Source organism: Microplitis demolitor, chromosome 5, assembly GCF_026212275.2.
Source record: "Microplitis demolitor isolate Queensland-Clemson2020A chromosome 5, iyMicDemo2.1a, whole genome shotgun sequence".
In the NCBI taxonomy this organism is placed as follows: domain Eukaryota; kingdom Metazoa; phylum Arthropoda; class Insecta; order Hymenoptera; family Braconidae; genus Microplitis; species Microplitis demolitor.
The window spans coordinates 12,529,053-12,553,131 of record NC_068549.1 but is presented as its reverse complement, the minus strand read 5'-3'; the positions used below and the strand labels follow the sequence as shown (position 1 = coordinate 12,553,131).

The following is a 24,079-nucleotide window of genomic DNA, read 5'->3' as shown; positions in this document are numbered from 1 at the left end:
CTCTGCGCCTGTGTCAATGAGGAAGATACCTGTTCCTCCTAGTACTTTATCAGCTCTAAATTTTACATATATGTGTTCAGCACCCCTTAATTTAACAGATTTTTCTTCTTTCTCTTCACTTATCCGCTCCTTACTCGTTTCTTCTAAATTGGCCGTTTCGACGGAGCGTGTCATCGCAGCGGCCCTTCCTAGTTTAAAGGCCGTGCGTTCGGGCCCCGGTTGGACATCAGATTTCCCCGGTTCTGCTGATTAGCTCCTCGTGATCCATCCCATCTATTGTCATGATTACCAGGCAAACTGTGTCTAAGCTGCTGTGTTTCGAAGGCATTTGTCACTATTGCATCTGAGTTACCATAATTACTGTACCACCTGTTAAAATTGCCTTGAACTTCTTGACCTTTGCCTCTGCCGTAGTAACCATTATTTCCATAATTTCCCCATCGATTTCCATAATTATTTCCATTTCGATACGTATTATAATTGTTGCCATTTTGTCCATATCCATAATTACCGTTATTCTGCCAATCATTACTGTTTCCTCTATAATGATATCTTCCACTCCTTCTGCATCTATCATTTTGTACATAATACCGCTCTTGCTGCTGTGGAACTCTTCCTCGAAATTCCTGCTGATTCGTTGGTGCCCAAGTATTTTGCTTGCCTTGCATTGGAATTGGGCGATTCCGTGCAAAATACCCCAATTCCCCGCATCTGAAACAACTTCGCTTCTCCACTGTCCGCAATCTTTTCATTAGTAATCGTGTACGTCAATTCCGCACTGGGTCTCAATTTATCAACATTTTTTTTGTCTCTTTGGTTACCTTCCCCTCTCACCCTTTCCTCGAGCGTCGCCTGCCTTATTCTCGCATGTTTCCGCTCCCTGTACTCAAGTTTTCCTTCCCTCATCCTTTCCACCGCCTTCGTCCTTTCGTACTGTATCTCCGCTTCCATGGCAATCTTTATTGCGTCTGCCAAATTTTTGGGTTCCTTATTTGAGACCGCAAATGATAATTTCTCGTATAGTCCATTAATGAAAGTTCCCAGCACCGTTGCATTCAAACTTGCATTCAAACTGCATTGACGGAAAAAACTTGATTGACGTTCGTCGCCTTCCTTAAAAATGTACGCATAATGCTTAAGGCCATTCCCTCGAATCGCGTCGACAATTCAAAAATAAATACTGGATCATCATCAGGCTTCAACTGCGTCGCACTGTACTCGATAGCATCAATGAATGATTCCACATCACCCTTCCCCGTAAAAACCGTATGTGCCGCATTAACGATATTATCCTTTTTAACTGAGCCTCTTCAGTCTCCGCCATTGTTCTTACCGTTATTGCGCCTGAGGACGTACCAGGGCAATTAGTATTACTATTAGTTAATGAATTACTATGAGTTTCTTCCCGACTTTTTTCAAAAATGTCTACCAATTCCTCGATATTTTTTATGTCAGTTTCGTACGAATAGTCTTCAACCGATTCTTTCGAACTTACGGAGCCAGACGGGGAGTCACTCGGATTATCTAACTGCCAGTTAGTCCAGTACTCCCACTGGTACAGTCTGTTATCACCGTTAAAAGACTCAATTTTTACTACTTACATAGACACCACGATGAATAATGTTACTGCTATCAGCATTCCCATCTGTTGAGCTTGATTTCCTCTCAGACTGCTGTCGTATCCGACTCCTGGTAACGGCTTCTTCCCTCAGCGGCACTACAGATCACTATTTTCTTTCCTTCTCTTTCCCCCCTTTTTTGTTCGTTCACTTGCCTTGTATTCCTTATTTCGCTTTTTATTTCTTCCTTCTTTTAATTTTTTTTCTCACTCACTTTTGTATTTATTCTCACTTATCACTAGAGGGGCGGCTTTGACGTATAAATCTTCAATATTTCTTCAATAATTCACACTTCAATAATCTTCAATAATCTTCAATATTCTTCAATATTCCTTCAATAATTCACAATTCAATTCAATAATCTTCAATATTTCTTCAATAATTCACACTTCAATTCAATAATCATCAATGATTTTCAATATTCCTTCAATAATTCACAATTCAATTCAATAATCTTCAATAATTCACTTTTTCCTCAATACTATACGGTTTAATTTATTTATTTTTCATTTTATCATTTCAATTCAATATTTTTCCATAATCTTCTATGTATTGTTTTCAATATGTGCACTTCCTTTGCTATCTCACAATACCGGTCACTAATTATTTATCGGGGAAAAGATTTAGAATCTCAGTCTCACAGTTCCCTGTCGCGTTGACTAGGCACTCACCACTAAAATTCCCAAAAATTCACTTCACTTACCTCACTTCGCTGGGCGAAAACTACGTTGGGCGCCAAAATTTCTGTTACGAGTGAGCTTACATCTTAATGTTCTTACTACATAACCGAACTTACCGTGCCTAGCTCAGCGTCTCTAGAAATTTAATAGGATGTAATAAAGGGTGTGGGTCGCTCAGTGAAGGAATGACTATATGTAAATTGTATAGATATTTGTTTATTGGGCGTCCCCAAATATGGGAGTACCCAGAAAAGGCCCTGAGAGTCTCTTTTACAAATCTAAAATAGCATAAATCGTATGGATACAAATACAGTATTTTTACTTAGCGATAGCAAAGTTAATTGTGTTCTTATAGTTATCTGTAATTATAGCGGTAAAATAAGGGAGACACAATAATTATGCGCGAGCAGACGACTATTCGAATCAGCTTAACTATGGTAACTAACTCTTTCCTGAGATTGCATCCTCTACCTCGAAAATATCACTCCGCCGTTTCCCATGAGAGCTCTTTTCTTGCTGCATAAGGAAATATCCCTTCGCAGTCTCCAACGGGAACTCTTTTCTTCCCACAGTCAAAATTGCTGACCACGCAAAACGTCTGCTCGTCGTGTTATATTATAAAAAGTAAGACTTAGTGCGGCTAATGTAATGTGATACTGATGTGCAGCTGTATAGCGCCCAATATTCATCAAATACAAATAATATATATTACTTCTGAATTTTGGATTTATCTATCTATTACTTGTTAATTACTATTAGACGGATAGGCGTCAGCCCACCCGTCACAAAAAAGTATGCAAAAATTAGTTTTAAGGATATTTGTGTAAATAAAAATGAACAAAACTTTTTCATACAAATGAAAAAATTGTTTTTCATTTTATAGATATAAGTGTATTTTATAAGTTTATTTACAGATCAGATTTTTCAATCCAGCTATTGTGGGAGCTATCCAAGTCAAGCCACTTTACGTACAATTTATTTCGGGGTTTTTTGATAATTTTCTTCACTCGATATACATCTGGACATTTGACTTTGCTAAGTTCTTCTGCATAAAATCCACCTTCGATTGGCTTATAGTCTACGAGCGGATAGTCTACGAGCTCATACTTTGTTGGATTTGTTTTCTGCACAGTCTTCATTGTAAAAATTTCAGTCATCTAATTGGATGTGTAACCTTTCTCAAACACATGTTTGTACTTAATGATTCAAACTTTGTCTCCGACTTTGAATTTATTTTTTCGTGCTTGTTGCTAAGGTTGAAGAGGTTTGTATATTTTTTCCAGCAGTTCTTCTTCATTAGAAGCAATTACATCAACAGGTTTCATTTTAATTGTCCGATGTTTGGTATTATTGTTAGTATCCAATAAGTTTTCTAGTATATCAATTCATGTATAGGTACCACGTGCAGAGAATTCACGCCACATTTTATTTTTAAGTGTCCTGTTAAATCGTTCACATATAGATGCCTTCAAATTGCTTTGTATTGAGTACATGTTGATGTTTTTACGTTGCATAAGTTCTTGAAATTCTTTATTATAAAATTCTTTGCCTTGGTCAACGTGCAGATTTTTTGGAACACGTCCTAGTTGACATATAGATTTCATTGCACTGGTGACATCACTGCCACTTTTACTCTAAGTCGGTACAGCCCAAGCATACTTTGAAAAAATATCTATGACAGTTAGCAGATATTTGTTTCTTTTTTTTACTGTTGCATAAGGAATCATTTTAACTAAGTCAGCTTGCCAAGTTTCATCAAGTGCTCGTATGTCAACATGACGTCGTTGATAATTTCTGCGTATTAGCCTGTGCAGCTCATACGCTATTACTGATTTCTTGTCCTCCATTGTCGACAAAAATGCTAGCTTCCAATTCTTTTATTCGCTGTGTATTTCTACTGCTTAAGTCTTTTTGTAACTTTATACGTTTTATTTCAACTTTTAGTTCTTGATTTTCTTTTTTTAATAGCTTCACAGCAGAGTCGAGTGTTACCACTTGAGAGTAAAATTGTGAAATGATCTAAGATTGATCATTCCTTATACTGTCATACATTAAAGACAACTCGTGATATACAAGATCACGTGTAAATTTTACAGTTCCTGCATTGCTATCTTCAGCAGGTTTGCCAACATGGCACAGTCTCTTGCTCTCAACATCATACTGTTCGTCAACAGTTACTTGAAATCCTCGTCCAGGTGGACCTGGTGGTCCACTTATTACAGCACCAGTTGGTAGCGAACGTCCAAATATATCGATACTCATTTTTTTGCTGTTTTCACTTCAACAGTCAGCAAGTAAATGGCACGAATTTGACCCAACAGATGTTAATAAATAATCCCCGCTTCTCGTAGCTCTTCGATAATTGATATGATTTCATTGGTGTGACTTGGATTTCTCGCTGCTTGAGATGCCATGAGTAAACGGAGACGGTCAACTAGTTCATCTGGATCATCCCAGTAGACATAATTCATACGTGCTTTTTTCTTTTTCGCAACCATAAAATCAGAAAATCCTTTACCTCTTGAGAAGTTTGCATTTTTAGCGAGAAAATCGGCGATATAATTATTATACTTGATTGTTGAGTCTTCATAAAAACTAACATCTGGTTTATAATTTTTTCTATGAGTATTTGTCATTTTAATAATTTCGAGATATTTATTTTTATCATTCTGCGTGACTTTTGAGTCATCCGGCGATTTTTTAAATAATAATTCCAATAAACCAGGAGTCACAGAGTAATTTTTATTTTCTACATTAATCTCATTATCGTCAAAAGTTATTTCAGAATCACCAATAAAAAAATTATTAAAACATCGAAGAACACCATATCTCATATCAATATCTTTACTTCTTCTGTACACTTTAGCTAAATATGATTTTATTTCACCGCTCACTGGCTTAGCGGTGGTACTCGATGCAGCAGGAAATATTTGTGTTTTTTCCAGAGTCCCACTTCTATATTTGGAGATAATACTATCATAAGCACTGGCATCATTAAATTCTGTATCATTATTCACCATTGAATTATCATCTTTAATTTCTTCTTCGACTTCTTGATTGATTTCTTGGTTGACTTTATGTTTAGATGATTTGACTAGACTCTGCAGAGGTATAACAATAGGCTTAAACATTTCACCCATTGCCTTCTCAGCTGTGTCTTAAACCGACTTGAGCATTCTGTGCTTCCGTCGGATAGCATCACTATCCTGAGATATTTGATGTAAGACATCTCTCTGCTTTGAAAGCTCCTCGGTCTTCATGTTGATGGGTTAAAGTTCACTTAATCTCTGATGATTATTTATCAAGTACAACTTAATTTATACTAATAAGTCGAATCCTTTTCGATATCTGCCACTATTTAGCTTACTGTCTTTGTCAATTACTACAAAACCATATTTACCATCATCATGCTGAACACAAGTCTTTGAATAAATTGTATGAAATGTCAGTATTTACATGATCATCATACACATGTTTTAAGTTCATTTCATCTTGTCAATAGAGAACTATGAAATTTGCATTATCACGTATCAACTGTTTAGGGATACGTGTTGAGTCTGATAGAGATAAAAACTGTCAACATCTTTTTGTCGACCCATACAAAAGTATGCTTGGATATGATCTTGTTTTTCACAAGCGTAATATCAAATATCATCAATGAGTTTGGTTTTGCATCTTCAGGTTTCAGTATTTCTTCATACTCGTTGAATGTAAAAAATTCAACAGCTTCTATTGGTTTAAGTAGTGATTCTAAATTATACTTCGGTTGGTTCAGAGATTTTGAGTAGAGATAAATATTATCAAATCTCTAGCCGTTGAGGTGTGTGATGAGTGAGAGCAGAGCACTTGTTTTTCCACAATTTGATGGACCGCAAAATATAGCGCGTACACTGTTTGGCAATAAAGCGTCGTGTCTCTTAACTTTTTTCACTCTGGTGCCTTGAACAATTTGATCAAAATTTATTACTGGAAAGTTGGCCGCTTGACTTTTAAACTCCATGTTGCCAGTTTGCGATCACAACAACAACTCACTCAACCAGCTATAAGTATCAGGTTTTATATCATTTTAAGTCAGTCACGATGTTGCTACTATGGAGAGCACATGTGTAGACTAGTGGTAGTGGTTTTATGATCGGTCTAATTAATAAGCTACCAGTTGAACTACATATACCTGGATATCAGTACTGTGGACCAGGCACAAAGCTAGCCAAGAGATTAGCTCGTGAAGATCCTGGAATTAATCCTCTGGACGCTGCATGTAAAGAACACGATATCGCATACTCATATAATCGTAAATATTTGGCAGCACGTCACGAGGCTGATCAAATACTTGCTGAGAAAGCGTGGCAACGTTATCAAGCAAAAGACGCTGGTATTGGTGAAAAAGCTGCTGCGTGGAGTGTAAATAAAATCATGAAGATGAAAAAAAGATTCGGTATGGGGTTGAAGAAGAGAACAGCTGGCAAGAGAAAGCCTAGCAAGAGAAAGCCTAGCAAGAGGAAGACGGGCAAGAGAAAGACTAATGTAAAGAAACAAGTAGCACTAAGACAAGTTATCACAGCTGCCAAAAAGTCCATGACTCCTGGAGGTGATCCAATTAAAACAGCTTTGAATGGAGCTCGTCAGGCAGTTAAAAAATCTGGTGGAAAAAAAAAATATCCGGCTGCCACGAATTTTACCTGTTTCATCTAAAGTTGGTGGTGTACTACCATTTTTAATACCACTTTTTGCTAGACTGAGTGCAACAGGAGCTTTGGCTGGAGGTCCAGCTGGTATAGCAAAAGCTGTAAATGATGCAAATGCCGCTAAGAATCGATTGGAGGAGAGCAAACGTCATAATTTAAAAATAGAACAAATATCCATGGGTAAAGGTTTGTACTTGAGACCTTACAGACGTGATATAGGCTTATACTTGAGACCATATTCAGCAGGCCGAGGATGCAAGTCAAAAAGCAAGTAGAGCTACCACATCGAGCACTCAGAAACATCGATTTACTGAAATACGCTAAAGCTCTAAAAATTCCAAACTTTCGTGATGTTTTTGTCCTGGCTGATACGTTCAACTCGTATCCTTACAAGTCGTAAAAATATAAAAGAATTTTTTATATATATATATTATTTTTCTCTCTTGAGAAGAGAAAAGTACATGAGAAACCTATTTTTCTCAAGAACTATGGCGACATAGTCAGAAACAGTGAGACACAGGCAGCAACACAAAACGATGCGTTTCGAATAGACCTTCAGTCCTGTTTTTATATATATATATATATATATATATATATATATATATATATATAATAATTAACAGAGTGAACATCAGTAGTGTAGATCGCATAACGGTTCACCCTATACGTGAGAACCAAAAAACCTCATGCACTTAGACCTTTTTTTTTTTATGACGCCGACTTACTGACGCCAGAAAGTCGTGCCGGACAAAAATACCTATTTAAGAGTTGTTAACGCTTTACAATTAAGTCGCATTGTACTAATGGACCATGCGTATTTTATATGTTCTCTTTCTGGAAATTTCATCATTTTTTACTTAACGTACTTTTAAAATTTATGTATCCGTTCCCATTTAACTAATTTAAGCATAGAAGCGGTGATATTCTTTGATTTTTCATCTTAAAATTATAGACCACCCAACTCATGCGCACCTGTATGTGATTCTTGGAAATTAGAGAAAGCTAATGGAAACCTCCAAATTTATGGTTTCCTACACGGGCATGCTCAGCAACAGAGTGGCGCCAGCCTACTTAATAGTCAAAATCTGTTTCCCGGGGATCACACGTGTGCATGGACCTAGAACTTTCGAGCGAGTCCGCGTCCTCTCATAAGGGAAACTGGTTACCACCACTTTTCATATGTGAGGATCATATAAAAAGACCATAGACTTTAGCTCCTCAGTTCTTTTGGGAATCAAACTCTGAACCTTACCGAACTCCGGACACTTGACGGTGTTCGTGGCTAGAGGATTGATATCCCGATTGAGCAATCGGTATATTATTTTCTACTAGTTTCAGAAGCATAATCAACGCGATATTAGCGTATAGCATCCGATCACGTGAGCCCAGATCGTACGATTGGTCCTTGATCGTTGTAAGTCGTGAACTAATATCAACCGTTTAGCACCGGTACAGCATTGATTATCTTCATCTTATTATAATCCATTTAATTTCATTCATTTTATTATTTTTATATTGAAATATACCACGAGAAACGTGAAGAATCAAAGAATATTTTACCGCGATAAATGCGAAGATTTTAAATAATATTTTGCCGCGAAAAAGCGAAGAATTTGAATACATTGAAATTATTTTACCGCAAAAAGCGCGAAGACCTTCATTTCAATTTAACCTACAGAGATTTAAAAACGCATAAACATTGAAGCTTATAGAACAAGGTAGACTAAAAAAATAAATAATTCGATAAATTAAAATCACATTAATTGACCGCGAAAACGCGTCGTGAATAAGTGTCGTGTGTAACTGCTGACAGTCTTGACACCTCACCAAAACCTGTTTAGGGTAAGTTTTTGAATATTGTAACCATTGTTTGGTATTTTTATTTTTATATACTCTGAAATAATTGTAACCCATATGCATGGAACATTTGCTTTTATATTTACTATTCTAAATATTGCCATTTGTAACCCTTTTGTATTTTGAGAATATTGAGTCATTTAATAAATAAATACTCGTTAACATAAAACATTTGAAAACATTATTTAACAGACACTTTTACTTTAACAATGAGATACTAGCTTCACGAGCCTTTTCGGCAACCCACCTTCCTCTATCCCTTATTTTACTACCTGTCTGGCCGCTCGGACCGATAGTTCGCAGTAGGGGGTACACAATCTTACGTTTACCGCTCGACGTTTGATTGTGAAATTAGATCAGTCACATAATAAATTGGAAATCGTTTTGGGTTTTATCAATATTGTCTTCAACAATATTGTGTGGGCGCGAATTAAATATAAAATAGAATAAACTGAGCATTTGGTCACGTGAGCCCAGGTCATAGGATCGGTCCTTGATCAATGTACGTACCTTTTTATTCACTGTACTTTATACGAATATCGTACCTACGCCCATCACGATCTCCAATCGTGACATTTTTATGAGAAATGATTTACCTGAAACTGGACCAAGGAAAAATGAATCAGCTATTATAGATCTTGATGATAAACATGGACTTGGTACTCATTGGCCCTCATTGGTACTCATCGGTCCTCATTGGTCTATACTGGTTGCATACAAGAAAAACAATGATAAAGTTGTTTACTTTGACAGTTTTGGTAATTTACAACCACCGCAAGATCTTATGGAATATCTCGATGATGGTAGCGTGAAATATAATCATAAAAGATATCAAGATTTTGATACAATTATATGAAGATATCTATGTCTCAAATTTCTCACTGGACAACTATAAATTGATGTGACTCTATGTACAACACATCAATCATGGCTGAATCATTCACATTAACGCTGACAGGATCCACATTCGTGTTGGAGGCCAACTCTTCCCTCCGACTGAATTATCACCAACTAAAAATTATGTTCTGGGACTTGTAGAGTTATTAACATTTAACTCAATACCCAATATTGATGTTAGTGCTAATAAATTCCATGTTTCTTATCCTGTGGATAATATTGATATTGAAAAAATTGATACAAACAATGTTGATGTAAAAAAAGTAGTCAAGAAAAAAAGAGCTAAAAGAAATATGGCAATAATTACAAAGTTTGATGAGAATGTCTCAGTAACTGAAAATAATAATAATACAATGAGTGAAAATATAGAAGCTGGAAAATATGAAACTGTTGAAGAGAGAGTTTTGATGATACCAACAGGAAGTTACGAGATAAGTGACATTGAAAAATATATTCAAAAAAAATTGCAAAGGCTCAGCATCAGCATAAGAGCCAATAATAATGAATTGAAAAGTGAAATTAAGTGTAATCAATTTGTAAATTTTACACCTTAAGATTCTATTGTTAGACTACTGGGATTTACAACTCGAAAACTGACACCACATAAACTCACTCATCAGATTTACCAGTGAACATATTAAAACTCAATGCTCTGAGAGTTGAGTGCAACATCACATCAGGCGCTTACATAAATGAGCACAAATTTCACACTATTCATGAATTTTTTCCAAGTGTACCACCAGGATATAAGATTGTTGAATTACCATTCCACGTCATTTATCTAGCAATCGCCGTACAAGTCATACAAAATCTCAGACTGAGAGTTGTTGATCAAGACGGAAAACTAACTAATTTCAGAGGTGAGACGATAACCATAAGACTGCAAATAAAGTCTATAAAATAATGGGTATCGTGTTTGAAACAAAAAGTGGTGCTGGGTATAAAACGACAGCAGCATGGTCGAGCAACATGTCACAGAGTACCTCACAAGGTACTAACACATTAGAACGGTCAATTTCTACAAAGCCTATGACTAAAATTACGTGGAAAATTAAGAAAATAATAATTTATTTTTGTTGTTTGACGTGTACACGACCATGGCAGCAGAAATCTTAAATATTCATCGACAAATCATTTTTGATGAGTCAATTGCACACTATGAAGCGCATGCTGATCTCCCGTATGCTTCATCAACATTCAACAATAGCAATGAAATAAGAATTGCCGTTCAACATCAAGATTTATGTCTACTTCTAAGTAAAAGTACACTGCATGTGTACGGAAAATTTACAAAGTCGGCATCACAAGTTTCATGAAAGGATATACATCACTGAGTCCAGCTCAACAAAATACACTAGAAAATTCAGGCTAGATTGTGGATGAAGCTGTCAACAAATTACACAATGGCAACGGCTACTTTGATGTATCTATACCTTTTGTCTTTTGCTTGGATTTGCTGGAGATTACCATAAAGTTGTCATCAATGCAAAGCATGAATTAGTTTTAATAAGATCAAATTCCGATTTAAATGCATACATTGTGGCCACACCTGTTGCTGGAGCTCATGCTGAAGCTGTTAAAATTACGCTGCAAAAAATCGAGTGAATTGTACCATATGTGATTATGGCAGATGAACAAAAAATGGAAGCTCTGAATTATATCACAAGTGATCCAGCTATCTCAATCAGTTTCCGGGCTTGGGAGCTGTACAAGTATCCACTATTACCTAATACTTCGAAGCACATTTAGGCAGTTAAAACTTCTACGCAGCTCGTGACGCCACGTTTTGCGATGCTTGGATTTCAAACAGCAATAAAAAATGACGCAACTAAAAATGCCAGCGTATTTGATCATTGCAACATCAGAGTTATAAAATTATTTTTAAACTTTCAGAGTTATCATTATGGGTATTTGAACCTCAACATTGCAAACAATCAATATGCTCTGTTGTATGATATGTATATAAATTTCCAAATTTCATACTATAACAAAGAACTTGAGCCACTGCTAACGAAGAAGAAATTTTTGGAACAAGCGCCGCTGTACGTTATCGATTGCTCGATATGAAATAAATTGATAAAATCTAGACCAGTGGACATTCGTCTGCAATTTGAATCTACAAATCAATTTCCTGCGCAAACATCAGCTTATTGTCTCATTATACATGATCGCATAGCCGAGTATAATCCTATAAGCAGCATCGTACGAAAACTAATATGAAGACTTTTAAATTTAATCCAACGCCAGCCATACATCACACGTATGAATGAAGATTTGCACACGAGCAAGCAAAAAGCGGCGAATGCGAACAAGCAGCAAGAGATTGAGAACAATTAAAAAAAATAATTATTAAACTAAATATAATTATTGAACCTGTATTAATTAATAAACTTACATTTATAAATGAATAAACTTTCTTTCTATTGATATATAGTGTTTTTTATTGCTTATAACTTAAAATATACATTTAAGTCTTACATAACCTTAAATACATAATAAACTGTAGATATTTTTCTTAACCTAAAATATCCATTTTAGTCTTACATAAACAATAGTATTTTTTTCTTAACCTAAAAAAATATACATTCTAGCCGTACATAACCTCAAATACACAATAAATTATAGATATTTTTTTTTACCTAAAAAAATGCATCACAGTTTGAACGATCTTTTCTAAATGGATATGCGAAGATCTCAGGGATATCATCGTTGAATATATAATGATCCCGACACCTTTGATAGCCCATTAATTTTTCATTATTTTTTAATTCTTCTGAATCGATCCGGATCGATCCCAGAAATGCTGCAAGCGTTCTTGGATATGCTACAGATGAGAGAGCCTTGATAATGAGATTGAAGTGAGATTAGGTTCCGGTATGGTGTTGATAGCGGCACCACGGATGAAATGTCCGGGTGTGAGAGCGGTGAGATCATCCGGATCCTCTGATAGTGCGCTGAGAGGACGAGAATTAAGAACTGCTTCGACTTGAATGAGAAATGTTGAAAAATCTTCATATGTGAGACGTGTATCTGCGATAATTCTCTAAAGATGATACTTGATTGATTTTACGGTAGCTTCTCATTTTCTGCCTATATGAGGAGCTCCAGGTGGATTAAATAACCACTGGGTTCCGTCATTGGTGAGATGCTGCTGTAGATGAGATGATTCCTTGAGAGCGCCGATGAGAAGTTGCTTGAGAATGAGGTCAGCACTCTTGAAGTTTGTCCCACAATCACTTCGAAGTGTGCGACAGATTCCCCGTCGACTAGTGAAACGGCGGAATGCCTTGAGAAAGCCTTCACTGGAGTAGCCAGTGACAATCTCCAAATGAGCGACTGATGATGAGAGACACACAAAGACAGCGATCCAGCCTTTGTAGCATCTGGTACCGCGTCCTTGATAGAACTTCAGAGACACTGGACCTGCGTAATCGACTTCAGTGTTCTCAAAGATGAGAGATGGTGAGACCTGATGAGATGGAAGTTGACTCATGAGCTGCTGAGTTCTGTCTCCCTGCATGCGCGTGCAGGTGAGACAGCGATGAATGAAGTTCTTGATTGATGATCGTCCACCAATTATCCAAGACTTCTTTCGAACATGAGATAATGTGAGCCGGGTTCCTCCATGCATAGTGCGAATATGAGAATCTGCGATGATGAGACGTGAGAGGGTACAATCCTTAGGAAAGATCGCTGGATGCTTACTGTCAGAATCCAATGTTGAATTCTGAAGACGTCCACCGACTCTGATGATGCCAGCTTGGTTGATGAATGCTGTGGGTCTGGTGAAACAATGAGACTTCTTGAGAGCTTTGCCTTAAGACAATGCTGCGATTTCTGACGAGAAATATTCCTGCTGAGTAGATTTAATCCAATGGATCAGAGCTTCTTGTAGTTCAGCAGGAGTGAGAGGTGAGATGCTGAGTTTTGCTCCAGGTACTTTTTTAAAGCATGAGATTGCTCGAAATACGGTTGCTGTGTAACGTAAAAGAGCTGTGAAAATAGTCCATGAGTGAATGAATGAGAGATGATAGTGGCATGAGAGGTGGACTAGTTGAGATGTGAGACTTGCAAGGTCGCATTTCTGAGCTTACTTGCTCTGTTTCATCTGGTGATGAACTAAGAACTTGATGAGATGGCCATTGAGTGGGAGAATCAGCTAGCCAGCTAGTTTCTGACCACCACAGCTGATGATAGAGAAGTTGAGACGTTGTGAGACCCCTGGAAGCACAGTCAGCAGGGTTTTGCTTTCCTGAGGTATGTCTCCATTGTGCGTCTGGAGAATTTTGCTCGATGGCTTCAACTCGATTCTTGACGAACTCTTTTCATTTGATAGGTTCACTGGTCATCCAAGCTAGTGTTGTGGATGAATCAGTCCAATTATAGGTCGGAACATAAGATAGTTGAAACGTTGATGAGACATAAGAAGTAAGTTTTGAGAGTAATAATGCAGCTGAGAGTTCAAGTCGAGGAATCGTAGGCCGTTTAAGAGGTGAGACCTTCGTTTTTGAGCTGATGAGAGAAATAAGAGCCTGTTATCCAGGTTGACAGACTCTGAGATATAGTACTGCAGATATTGCAGCTTGAGAAGCGTCCGAAAACCCGTGAATCTCGATGCTTAATGAGTTTGGAATGAAATTGTTCCATCGAGGAATTCTGAGCTGAGAAAGTTGAGGTAGTTCATCGCGGAACGTCTTCCAGTGGTGAACTATTTCTGGTGAGAGAGCATCGTCCCAGTCGACCTTTTGTAGCCAAAGGTCTTGGATGAGACTTTTTGCTTTGACGATGACTGATGAGATTAAACCCAGAGGGTCAAATAATTTAGCAGCCTCTGAGGAGATGGTGCGCTTGGTTACGCTAAGATTCTGTGAAGTTTTGCCAGTGAACGTGAGAACATCTTCTTGACATTTCCATGAGAGGCCCAATATTTTTGAGAAAAAGTCTGAGAACGAATGAGAATCTTCTGGACTGAGTGATGATAAGATTTTGCTGAACTCAGGATAATTGCTCTTCCATTTAGCTAATGGAAAGCAACCTGAGTCGCAAAGTGCTTCGACATGATTTGTAATGTCGTTGAAATCGCTGAGATTGTCGGCACCACCGCCGATGTCGTTGATGTAGCTACCTTTCTGGAAGGGTTCCACTGCTAGAGGATGTTGAGACCCTCCATCGATGAGTTGTTTGAGAGCTCGGCCAGCCAGATATGGTGCTGGTCGAGTGCCATACGTGAAAGTGTTGAGTTGAAAAGTCACGGTGAGAACATCTTCAGTCCAGAAAATGCGCTGATAGTCCCTGTCATCAGGGTGAATGAGAATTTGACGAAACATCTTCACGATGTAAGTCAAAAAGATATATCGATGACTTCTGAGATATAATAGTATGTCACAGATCTTCGATAGCAATCTTGGGCCGATATGCAGGTGATCATTGAGAGAACTAGCTGATGATGTTTTGCTTGAACCGTTGAAGACGACTCTCAACTTGGTCGTTTCGCTGTCTTCACGAACGACGCCATGATGAGGTAAATAATATACAAGAGATGGTTCAGGCGATGATGATGAGACTCGCTGCATGTGTCCGAGTGCTTCATACTCGGTGAGAAATGCGGTGTACTGATTATGAAGTTTAGAGTCCTGAGAAAGTCGCTTGACGAGACGGTTGAGACAGCGCTGCGCAGTATGACGAGATTCACCTAGCTTCTGAGATGAGAATTCGAATGGCAAACGGATGATGAATCGTCCTGAAGCGTCCCGAGAATGAGTAGCTAGGAAGTGAGCTTCACATTCCGCTTCCTCAACGGTAAGTTACGTTGAAAGACTCTGGAGCCTCTTCGAGTTCCAAGAACTCCGTGACAGAGTCATGCAGTTGAGAATTTGAGATGAGATGATGAGACACGCTAGGTACTTGATGATATTGTTGATGAACAGGATCCAGGATAGTCCAACCGAGTATGGTTTTCATCACAATCGGTTCTGATGAACTTCCTGATCTGAGACCTGGTCGTATATGACCATAGAAATCAGCGCCGATGAGGTCAATTTTGCCCGATTTGTTGAAATCTGGGTCATCGAGTTCTAGATCTTTAATATGAGACCAAAGCGTTAGTGAGATTGATACTGATGGAATCTGCGCTGTGATGTTCCTGAAAATATGTGCGTTGAGAGCTGCTTGTTCTGATGAGAAGGTAGAATACAGTGTAAATGAGACCATGCCTTCTGTTTTTCCAGATGAGATATTGCCGACTCCTTGTAGAGGTATATGACAAGGCTGAGAGATGAGACTGCAAGTGCAAACAGCAACCTGAGAAATCAGAGCAAGCTCTGATCCAGGATCAATGAGAACTCTGATATGATGAGACGAACCTGAAGGATAAGAGATGAGAGCATGTGCGATTGCCAACAGCACTGTCGGTCAAGAGGTCACTGGTTTGTGATCTGGAGCACGACTGATGGCAGATGAGATTAATGCTGCTGGTTGAGAAGCGCAAAATTGTTATTGCTGAGACTGTTGCTGCTGAGATTCTGGCTAAGATGCAGGTAGAGTTGATGTTTGGCGAGACGGAGGCTGAAATTGATGGGCACGCTGTACTTGATGACTGAAGCTGAGATTAATGAGATTGAGATTAAGATTGCTGAGACTGATCATGGGTAGCGACATGAATCGGCGCAGATAAGATTCGGGACTTGTTGCCCTGGTTGACACGTAAATCATGCTGAGACTTACGTGGTGAGACGCCACATTCCATGGCTTCACGAGCTCGAGCTCGACTGTTGAGAAATGTGCGCAAATGTGACTGCAATGCGGCTTTGCTGCAGTGTAATTTTATTTTTGACGGCAGCCATGTCTGAAAAATATGCACTGCACAAAAAATCACTCTGCGTCACCGAGAAAGTTTTTAAATAAAATTATTAAACCAATTCACACAGATCCAGCTCGAAGGACCATAAAATGCTTAAATAATTAATCATAATAATTATAAGGATGAGAGGATCTGGTGTGTGTGAATTGGCGGGTAGTTAATAATTTCATTTAACTCTGAATTTGCATAAATAATAAATATAGATATTTATTTACGATATGTACACTTGATAAGAATTATTTTATTCTGAGAATTTCACTTAATAGCGTCTTTTTTAATTTATTTAATCCAATTTAACTCGCGTATGGCACGCGGTCAAGATGGCGACTAAGCACGAATAATGCCGGTACACGCAGTGATGAGAATTAAATTGAGAATACAATGAGATACAAAAATGAGAGCAACAATAACATATACAATAATTATTTTGAATTATTATAAGCAAAATGAGATATATGATTGAATGAGAATGCAACTGATTAATAAAAAGCACTGAGATTATAAGATGCACGTGGCGTCAGTCATGAGAACACTTTAAGCAATATATATGAGAGAGAGCGCAAACGTGTGAAAGAGACAGAACTTCCGTCTTCTTCATCCCCACTCAAGCGGTCAATGCGATGAGAATGCGACTAGCGTAGCCGCCTATGATTGATTGGTGGTCGACTGTAGTAACGATCACTTATTCGATGTGAGAATGATAGTGAGAGCGCGGGAGATTTGAATACTATTATTTACTAAGACATAGCGTCTTAAAAAATACAAACTTTTTGCCAGGTCCGTTTAGCTAAAAATTGCACGTACATCCACAGCGTATGAAGCGCGCATGCGCCTAAATTCAAATGTCACTTCCTCAGCTTACATTTATAATTTTAATAAAATATATAATCATTCAATTAAATAATAATAATAGTAGTAAATAATAAGAATACTTATAATAATTATAATAATTAGTATTAATAGTAATGATAGTAAGAGTAACAATGATAATTTCAATAATAATAATAATTACATTAATTTTATATTCAGTCAATACAATAAATTGTTATATATTATAAATAGTAATAACAAAAAATTTTACGTAAATGGTTGTCTACAAAATATAATATTTCAAAAACCGTGATTGTATTATAATATTTTTATTATCTCCGATAAAAAAAGAATTTGTCTAATCATATATGATCATGCATAATTTTCTATATATGATCGATCCAAAAATTGGCAAGGTCTGCTCATACATAACTTAATCTGTTCATATATGATCATATATGATCAGATCTCTTTATACATGATCATATATAATCATACATTAAAAAATATATAAATTTTCAGAATCTCATTTAGAATAACTGTAAACTATTAATTAAGTGATTTAATTAGGATTTATTGTCTTTATCAATATAAATGTCGGTTAAATTTGAATAAAAAAAAAATTTACTATCTGTTGACAATTACTTTACTACGAGGTCACCAGTCCAATTAATGTCTTACGCTGATGCTGCTTAACTTTCGTGATCGCCGGAAAGTGGTCTGATTCTCTAGTCTGCTATGAACTTGCAATAAAGAAAAGTTTATGGTATTACTTAACTCAAATAATGAAATTGATACACATCCTACGTGAATAATGCCTAATGATGAATTTAATTTTGTACATTAGTTACAATACAATTCATAACATACATATAGTCAAATCTATTTATCTATAAACTTATAAATATTCGTATATAAATCTATATCGATTAATACTTTTAAATTGCTGCCGAAACCTTTGAATATTTTTTAAGTATTGCCCCGATGAAAAAAGTTTTTCTGTAATTATATATGAGTATATATGTTCATATATATGACCATATATGATTATATATAATCAAATATGAAGTTCTATACACTTATCCAAAAAATTAAAGGAACAGGGAAGGGAAAAAATTTTATAAAATTTTTAGCGATTTTTGGAAGTCTGTATTTTCGTGAAAAATGATCGTATCGAAAAAATAAAAAAAGGAAATTGAAGCTTGAAATCTCTAGTTTAAAGATCTTTAGCTAAATGATTTTTTGAGCCACGGTTTTTGCGGAATCATGAGAAATAGCTCGAGACAAAATTTTTCTAAATTTTTGGGTTTTGTTTTTTAGGGTCTACGGGGCCGGAAAAATTTTTTTTCGAAAAAACCAATTTATAGCTTGTTTAGAAAATCTATTTAGCTACAATTTGCTTTTTTTGTTTCTCTGTACGATAATTCGCTGCTGAGATATCAGCCTTCCAATAGAAAAGGATGCGTTTCTTTTTGATTATCGATATCTTATCTACTAATGATCGCACAGTAATTTAAAGGGCAGTTTGAGAAACTTGAATAAAAATCCTACACGCTCCATTTTTGATTGCTTAAAAAAAAAAATTTTTTTCATCCCTAATATCAATTTGAAAAACCCACAAAAAATGGTCATTTTCTGGTTTTTTAGTCAACTCATCGCTACTTTCTAAATATCGATAAAAAAAAATGTTGCCAGATGATTTTACAGCTTAATATACCCCGAAAAACCCTGGGAATTTTCAAATTGATCCATTGAACCGTTTGTCCGGGCCGATTGCTCAAAGTTGTATAAAACAATTAAAGGAACAATTTATGTTCCTTAATTTGTGTAATCATTACCAAAATGAAAAAATTAATTTTTTTCGGATTTTCTCTCGTTTTTACGTTAGTTATTCGGCAAATGTGAGGTATAGAAGAGAAGAAAATTTTTTTTCAAAAAACGAGATAAAACAAGAATTTTTTTACTTTTTTCTTTTACGTTTTGTTCGGGTTTTTTTTTTCTTTTTTTTTCCGAATTTTTTTTTTCTCTTTACCTATTATTTACCGAATTACTAACGTATAAACGGAAAAAAATCCGAAAAAAATGAATTTTTTCATTTTGAAAATGATTACACGAATTAAGGAAAAACACTTGTTCTTTTAATTGTTTTATAAAACTTTTAGCAATCGGCCCGGACAAACGGTTCAATGGATCAATCTGAAAATTTTCAGGGTTTTTTGGGGTATATTAAGCTGTAAAATCAACTGGCATTATTATTTTTTTTTTTCAATATTTACAAAGTAGCGATGAGTTGACTAAAAAAACCAGAAAATGGCCATTTTTTGTGGGTTTTTCAAATTGATATTAGGGATGAAAGAAAAATTTTTTTTTTAAAAATCGAAATGGAACTTGCAGGATTTTTATACAAGCTTCCCAAACTGCCCTTTAAATTACTGTGCGACCATTAGTTGCTGAGATATCAATAATCAAAGAAAAAAGGATCCTTTTTCATTTGAAGGTTAATATCTCAGCAGCAAATTATCGTACAGAGAAATAAAAAGAAAAGCTAATTGTAGCTGAATAAATTTTCTAAACAAAACCAAAAAATTTAGAAAAATTTTGTCTCGAGCTGGTTCTTATCTTTCCGTAAAAACCGTGGCTCAAAAAATTATTTTGCTGAAAGATCTTTAAACTAGAGAGTCAAGCTTCAATTTGCTTTTTTTATTTTTTCGATACGATCATTTTTTACGAAAATACAGACTTCCAAATATCGCTAAAAATTTTATAAAATTTTCTTGTTCCTTTAAATTTTTGGATAAGTGTATAATCATGCATGATTATTTATGGGGTCATATATAATTATATAAGTCCCATACATATTTAAATCTGATCACACCTGGCTGTTAGAAGCTCATGCATGAGTCTGTATATTATCAGATCTGTTTACAGATAAATCTATATATAAATAGATCAGATCTGATTATAAATGAGTCTATATGTAAGTAGACATGATCATACTTAGCTGTTATAAATCCATATATAGCCATATATAAGTCTATATATGATCAGATCTAATCATAAATGACTCTATATATAATTAGACATGATCATACTTGGCTTTCAACTCCATTAAATACCATGTATAATTCTATATATGATCAGATCTGATCCTCTATGAGTCTATGTATAATCAGATCTGATAATATATAGGTCTATATTAGACTGGACCAATAAAATCGACTATTTTTTTATTCTATCGATGCTGTAAAAATATAATTCCTGATGACCAAAAAAATTATTGTGCGAGTTTGAGCCCTTAATATTGATATTAAGAGGTGTATCGTTATGACTATTCATTTTTCGACAGAAATTTCATTTTTTACCCAAAACTCATAAATCATCTATCTGAAAAATTTGAGCGATGCACATTCTTTTAGGAAACGAAAATCCCTACAAAGATCACTCTTAGTAAATTGACGTAAAAAGAGCCGTTTCCGTGTAACCGTGTCTTAAATATTGATTTGTTTTTAAAATTCTTCACTTTTATTTTGGATTTTCGTAACTACTCGAAATAATAAAATTATTCTTAGTCAAGATACATGTTTTGGAAGAAAATTTAATGCTCTACAGAAAAGGTCATTTCGAAAAGTGATTTTTTGCAATGAATTTCATTACCTCCACGAATGTGCATTGCTCAAAATTTTCAGGTAGACGCTTTACGAGTTTTGGGTAAAAAATGAAATTTCTGTCAAAAACCGAACATTCGTAACGATACACCTATTAATATCGATATTAAGGTCTCAGATTTGCACAATAATTTTTTCTGGTCATCAGGAATAATATTTTCACAGTATCGAAAGAGAAAAAAAATGGTCGAATTTTTTTAGCCCAGTCTAATATAAACCTATATATTATCAAATCTGATCATATATAGATTCATATACGATCAGATCTGATCATATATAGACTTATGCATGGTTATAAATGGAGTTGCCAGCCAAGTATTATCATGTCTAATTATATATAGAGTCCTATATGATTAGATCTCATCATGTATAGACTCATATATAGTTATATATGGAGTTACAACAGTCAAGTATGATCATGTCTAATTATATGTAGACTTATATATAATCAGATCTGATCATATATAGACTTATATATGGGCTTATAACAGCCAGGTATGATCAGATCTAATTATGTATGGGGTCATACATAATTATGTATAATTATATATGACCCCATATATAATCATGCATGATTATCTATAACTCCATATATGATTATATATAATTATGTATAATCATATATGGTCATATATATGAATATATATAATCATATATAATTAGACAACTTTTTTTGTCGGGATTTTTATTATTATTATGGTTGTTATTATTTACTACTAATATTATTATTTAATTGAATGATTATACAATTTATTAAAATAATAAATTTAAGCTGAGGGAACGACATTTGAATCTATACACCCGCGCGCTTCACACGCTGTGGATGCGCGCGCAATTTTTAGCTAAATGGATCAGGCAAAAAGTTTTTATTTTTCTAAGACGCTATATCTTAATGAATAATAGGGATAGACGAAAGATGATCGAGGCATTATTTGTGTATTTTGATGCAAAAAAGCTTATTTCGTCATTACTTACGAGTTATCAATTATAGTTTTCTTGAAATTTAAGTTTAAACAATTAAATTGTTTATAACAAAAAACTGGACCACCGTAGAACTATTTAATTATCAAAACAGTCTTCTCGCATCAAATAACATTAATATTCATTAAAAAATCTTATTGACCTGACTTTACCTACAACCATAAGAATAGCGGCGAAAGGATCAACTTGAACCATTTATTGGACGGGTTATCCGCTGTAAATTAGCAGAGTGACGATAATCCTTTCTTGATAATAATATAGGGGGATCTCGTAATACACTATGACATTAATGTTTCCCTGAACAATTTTTGTCATAGTATAAAAAAAAAGTACGTGTCAAGAAAATAAATTATTTCTCTAAATCTGCATTTATTTAACTATTAAATAAATATTCTGCATTTTAAAACAATATTCAATTATTATTAATTACTCATTCTCTATGGTAATATAACAAATTTCTCTTATAGACCTATTGGATTAAATTATTTACTTGTGTATAAATTATATTAAAAAGTAATGTTATTTTAGTTTGTAAAAAAAAAAAAAAAGTACCTAACGTTTATTTGAATATCAATTGATAATGTTTACTGTAAATTGATTAGAAAAAAAATTTCTGGCTTAATAAGTGCACTTATTATAAAACACAAGTATAAGACTTACCTGAGTAAAAAAATTGTCAAATTATCTTGATCCTTCATCAGCACATGATAGATGAAGAAGATTAGATTCTTTCACGTTGGAACATAGAACCCGCCAGATGTGCCAAATACGATTTATAGAGCATAGCGTAAGAGCATCAGTACCAAGGCCCGAGTCAGTAGCCAGCCACTTCATGTTAAATTATATCTATATATATTTTGAGCCAATGTTAAAGTATATGACCAGCTGGCTACTGGTAAGAGTGTCACGATATTTAAATATCGCGGCAGTCTCGCACCTGTTCGGTGGGCAACAGATGGTAGCACACGCTGCTCACGCGTCTTTCCCTACATATATTGTTATGATTATTTTGTGTATACTGAAGATTTTATTTTAATTATTGCGTTGATTCTACTTAATTGTTTTTTTAGGTAAAAATTGTGTTGGAATCAAGGAAAACCACCGATTGATATACGCATATAAGTAGATTTTTGGAATGCTGGGAACAATAATTGGATATTTCATTTATATGCTTATAACTATTTTGGTTGGTCAGCGCATGCGAGCCGATGCAACAGTTGGCATCCATAAATTCATTTATTATAAATAAATTTACTAATTTGTAGATAAATCATTGATTGATTTATTATTAAATCGGAGTTATAGTTAATTATGACATAGATAATTGGTCATTTAACGTCGGGAATGGGCAAGATTACACAGTTTTTTTTTCTTTATTGACGAACGGCCCTCTAGTGCCATGTGCCAGTATCTATAATGGATTGTTAATTACTGTGTCCTGGTAATTGCATACTGATTTTTTTTTCCTACTCCTATTGGTAATTTATTTTACACTTTTTACAGTTGAAAATCCGAACTCTATGGTCAGTGCATGTCTATTTATGCGCATGTGTAGTATGTTGAAATGTTGCTGGCTGTGCTCTTGTGAAGGTAGTGGTGGGTTTGCATGTCATTATTTGTGCGCATGCGTGATATTTATGTGTTTTATTATTTTAAATGCTATTTATTTATTTATTTTTTTTTATTTATTTGTTATTATTATTATTATTATTATAATTATTATTATTATTATTATTATTATTATTATTATTATTATTATTATTATTATTATTATTATTATTATTTCTTTTTTTTTAGTTAAATGCTCAGGGGGTTATCCCCGGTAGTCCGACTCTACCGAGGGCCTCACCTGAGCGCCAAATCATCACTGCTGCGATGCTTCATCAACAAGATGATCAGCATGCGCAGCAGGCCAAGTTTCGTTGCCTTAGGAGACGGAGGGATCCGAGAATAACAGCCTTTTGCATCCGCGATGCCAAAAACTCAACTTGCGGAGAACAAGTTGGGATTTTAGCCAATGCAGACA

General features: G+C 35.2%; 1 protein-coding gene across 1 annotated transcript; it reads right to left on the bottom strand.

Annotated features, from left to right (window-relative positions):
* Positions 1–12,817: 12,817 nt before the first annotated feature.
* On the bottom strand, positions 12,818–13,369 carry LOC103575990 (uncharacterized). The gene has a single exon (XM_008556003.1). The coding sequence runs from the start codon at positions 13,367–13,369 to the stop codon at positions 12,818–12,820; it is 552 nt and encodes a 183-aa protein (XP_008554225.1).
* Between the last annotated feature and the right edge of the window lie 10,710 nt (positions 13,370–24,079).

Bases quoted from the DNA above. Each gene is read 5' to 3' on its own strand.
- LOC103575990 (XM_008556003.1), bottom strand. From the start codon at position 13,369: ATGCATGGAGGAACCCGGCTCACATTATCTCATGTTCGAAAGAAGTCT.